Source organism: Octopus bimaculoides, chromosome 23 (genome assembly GCF_001194135.2).
Source record: "Octopus bimaculoides isolate UCB-OBI-ISO-001 chromosome 23, ASM119413v2, whole genome shotgun sequence".
NCBI classification, from domain to species: Eukaryota; Metazoa; Mollusca; class Cephalopoda; order Octopoda; family Octopodidae; genus Octopus; species Octopus bimaculoides.
The window spans coordinates 19,030,177-19,033,381 of NC_069003.1; the positions used below are offsets into that span (position 1 = coordinate 19,030,177).

General features: G+C 35.5%; 1 protein-coding gene across 4 annotated transcripts in view; it reads left to right on the forward strand.

The window, feature by feature from the left end:
* The window catches only part of LOC106879043 (low-density lipoprotein receptor-related protein 1B), a 208,271-nt gene that overhangs the window by 130,506 nt on the left and 74,560 nt on the right, over window positions 1–3,205 (forward strand). For all 4 annotated transcript variants that reach the window (XM_014928457.2, XM_052975989.1, XM_052975991.1 and 1 more), the window contains one exon: window positions 1,753–1,992. In XM_014928457.2, coding sequence (XP_014783943.1) covers window positions 1,753–1,992 — 240 coding nt within the window. The remainder of the gene's footprint in view (window positions 1–1,752; window positions 1,993–3,205) is intronic.

A 3,205-nucleotide genomic window follows, 5' to 3' on the forward strand; every position in this document is an offset into this window, starting at 1 on the left:
TATATATATATATATATATATATATATTTATTTATTTATGTTTATTTATGTGTTTCAGCCAAGTGGCTGCGGTCATGCTGGTGCACCACCATATTATATAAAAGACAAGCAAATCTCCACATCTGTCTGTTTGTGACAACATCTATAATGGGGCGGGGGGAGAAATCAAAATATACATTACAACATATTTTTAGAAGAAGGGTAAGAATAAAAGTTGTTGTTGAGAAAGAAATAGAGAACATTTGTGTGTGAGAGACAGAAAGATGGAGGGAGGGAGGGGTGTAAGGAGAGAGAGATCATTAGTGTTGTCACCATTCTATGTTTCCATTACATCATTTATTAAAGGGAGAGAGAAAGGGGAAGAGAAAAAGTTTTTGTTGAGAGAGAAGTACAGTGAGAAAGGGAGTGTGATAAAGTGATAGGTTGTTACCATTGTAATTAACAAGATTACACTGGTGCAATACCTTATATCTTTGGGAAATAAATTTCCCTAAATCACTAGGTATATATTAAGCATATAATCCATATTCAATTAAGAGAAGAAAATGGAGAGTTAATGGTTAATGATTATTTATTAATAAATTGATAATCATTCATTCCTACAATCGTTTCAATTTTTGCTCATTCAGTAAATTACAAATTTATGCAATAAATCTGCATCTATAAGTTATGAGGAAAATATCATCAAGGAAATATTAGACATTAAAAAATTACATGTTCACCAATCTGTTTTTTCCAGCAGATATTTTCCTCATAACTTATAAATGCAGATTTATTGCATAAATTTGTAATTTACTGAATGAGCAAAAATTGAAACAATTGTAGGAATGAATGATTATCAATTTATTAATAAATTATTATTCACCATTAACTCTCCATTTTCTTCTCTTAATTGAATATGGATTATCAAACTAAATTTGACGACTGGCACCCATGCCAATGTCTCTTTCACTGAACACTAAACTCGGCTTGCGAAGACCTGTTGGGGCAAGCAAAAGTGAAATCATGCTGGCACCTGTACCAGTGGAGGACTAAGAGCACCGTCCGAGCGTGATCGTTGCCGGAGCAGCTGTCTGGCTTCGATGGCTTCAATGCTGGTGGCACGTAAATAGCACCATTTGAGCGTGATCATTACTAACATCGCCTCCCTGGCACTTGTGCCGGTGGCACATGAAAAGACATTCGATCGAGATCATTGCCAGTGCCGCTGGACTGGCTCCTGTGCAGGTGGCACATAAAATACACCATTTTGAGCGTGGCCATTGCCAGTACCGCCTGACTGGCCTTCGTGCTGGTGGCACGTAAAAGCACCTACTACACTCTCAGAGTGGTTGGCGTTAGGAAGGGCATCCAACTGTAGAAACTCTGCCAAATCAGATTGGAGCCTGGTGTAACCTCCTGGTTCACCAGTCCTCAGTCAAATCGTCCAACCCATGCTAGCATGGAAAGCGGACGTTAAATGATGATGATGATGTATGTATATATGCAAGTGTGTCTTTCTGTCACCACCACCATTTGACAACCGGTGTTGGTGTGCTTAAGTCCCCATAAAATAAGTTTCACGCTTTAAAAGAAGAGTTGGGGTCAATTCATTCAATAAAATGTTTTTCAAGCTCGTGTTCCAGTATGGCCACAGTCTAATGGCTGAAACAAGTAAAAGATAACATATTACACATTTCCTATAATTCTATGAAGATGTCTGTTTGTTTTGTTTATACTTTTTTCTATATTTTTTCCCCTTTATATTTTCAGCTGCAAGGATATGCAGCAACACCGAGTTCCAGTGTACCAGCAGCCAATGTATTGAGCTGCACGATCGGTGTAACGGCGAGTTTGACTGCCTCGATGGCTCTGATGAAATGGGTTGCTTGCCAAATGACTGTAACCCAATGTTACAGTACAGATGCCACAATGATTTCTGTATCGACAGGGTATTGTTTTGTGATGGGCATGACGACTGTGGAGATAATTCTGATGAATATAAAGATTGTGGTGAGTAAAAACAACCAAATTTATTTTATGTTCATTTGTTTGTTTGATCTCTTTGTCGCCATATTTTTGTAGCTAGGCATACACTGCTTTTGTTTCAAATCATCACCATATATATATTTATATGTGTGTGTGTGTGTATACGCACACACACACAATTATGCAGATGAACAAATTAGACACATCAAATATAGTAAATGTATTAGTTTGGGTATGAAGTACAAAATATGAATATATGTATACAAGCAAAAGGTGGAGACTTTCAGATGATGAATTTTTAAGTATAAATATATAGATATTTATATTAATAGGTCCAGCTTACAGAGTACAAATGACACAGGAAATTAAAGGGATGGAAGAAAGGTGTCATAAATCCAACAGCTGTTTCTGAGAGCTCGGAGATCCATAATAACGTTGGTAGATTTAGTTCATCACAATACACAGCCGTATGGATGTAATTAATGTTGGATAAGACGAGCCTCTGTCATCAGCGTAGAGAAGATCTTACATTTCAGATCTTAATGCAGAGAAGTTCAAAGATGGAATCTTTAATTTTGTTTGTCGTTTGTACTCTGTGTAAGTTGGACCTTATTGATATAAATATCTATATATTTATACTTAAAAATTCATCATCCGAAAGTCTCCACTTTTTGCTTTCTCTCGTTTTGCATGTATACATATATACATATTTTGTATTTCATACCCTAACTAATATATCTAATATATTTGATGTATCTAATTTGTTTATCTACATAATTAGCCCTGTACCCACTCAACTTGATCCCTCTTATAGTCTTTATTTACCTTGTGGAATGATCCCCTATAAAGATATTGGAGTCTAAGTTTGAATCTTTTGAGCACTAATAAGTGTTTTCTGTACAGAGAATCTTTGGATCTCATCTGTGAACTATATATATATATATATATATATATATATATAGCTTCATACTTTAACTAAAGAACTTTCGAAAAAAGATGGAATTCTTGTTCATGCAGATAAAACTACTCCATGTACCAATCACTTCTAAAGAAAGAGATTATAAAAAACTTTAAAGTCACAAATTCCAATAACCTGAAACAACTAAACCTCCAAGCAAAAGAAATTATGCAAAATATATTTTAGAACAATGTGAATACCCGTCAGAGTGTAAGTATCTTGAGAGAAAAGCTGAACATTAGAAGCATCAGTTGTGGCGTGCAAGAGAGACGATTGCGC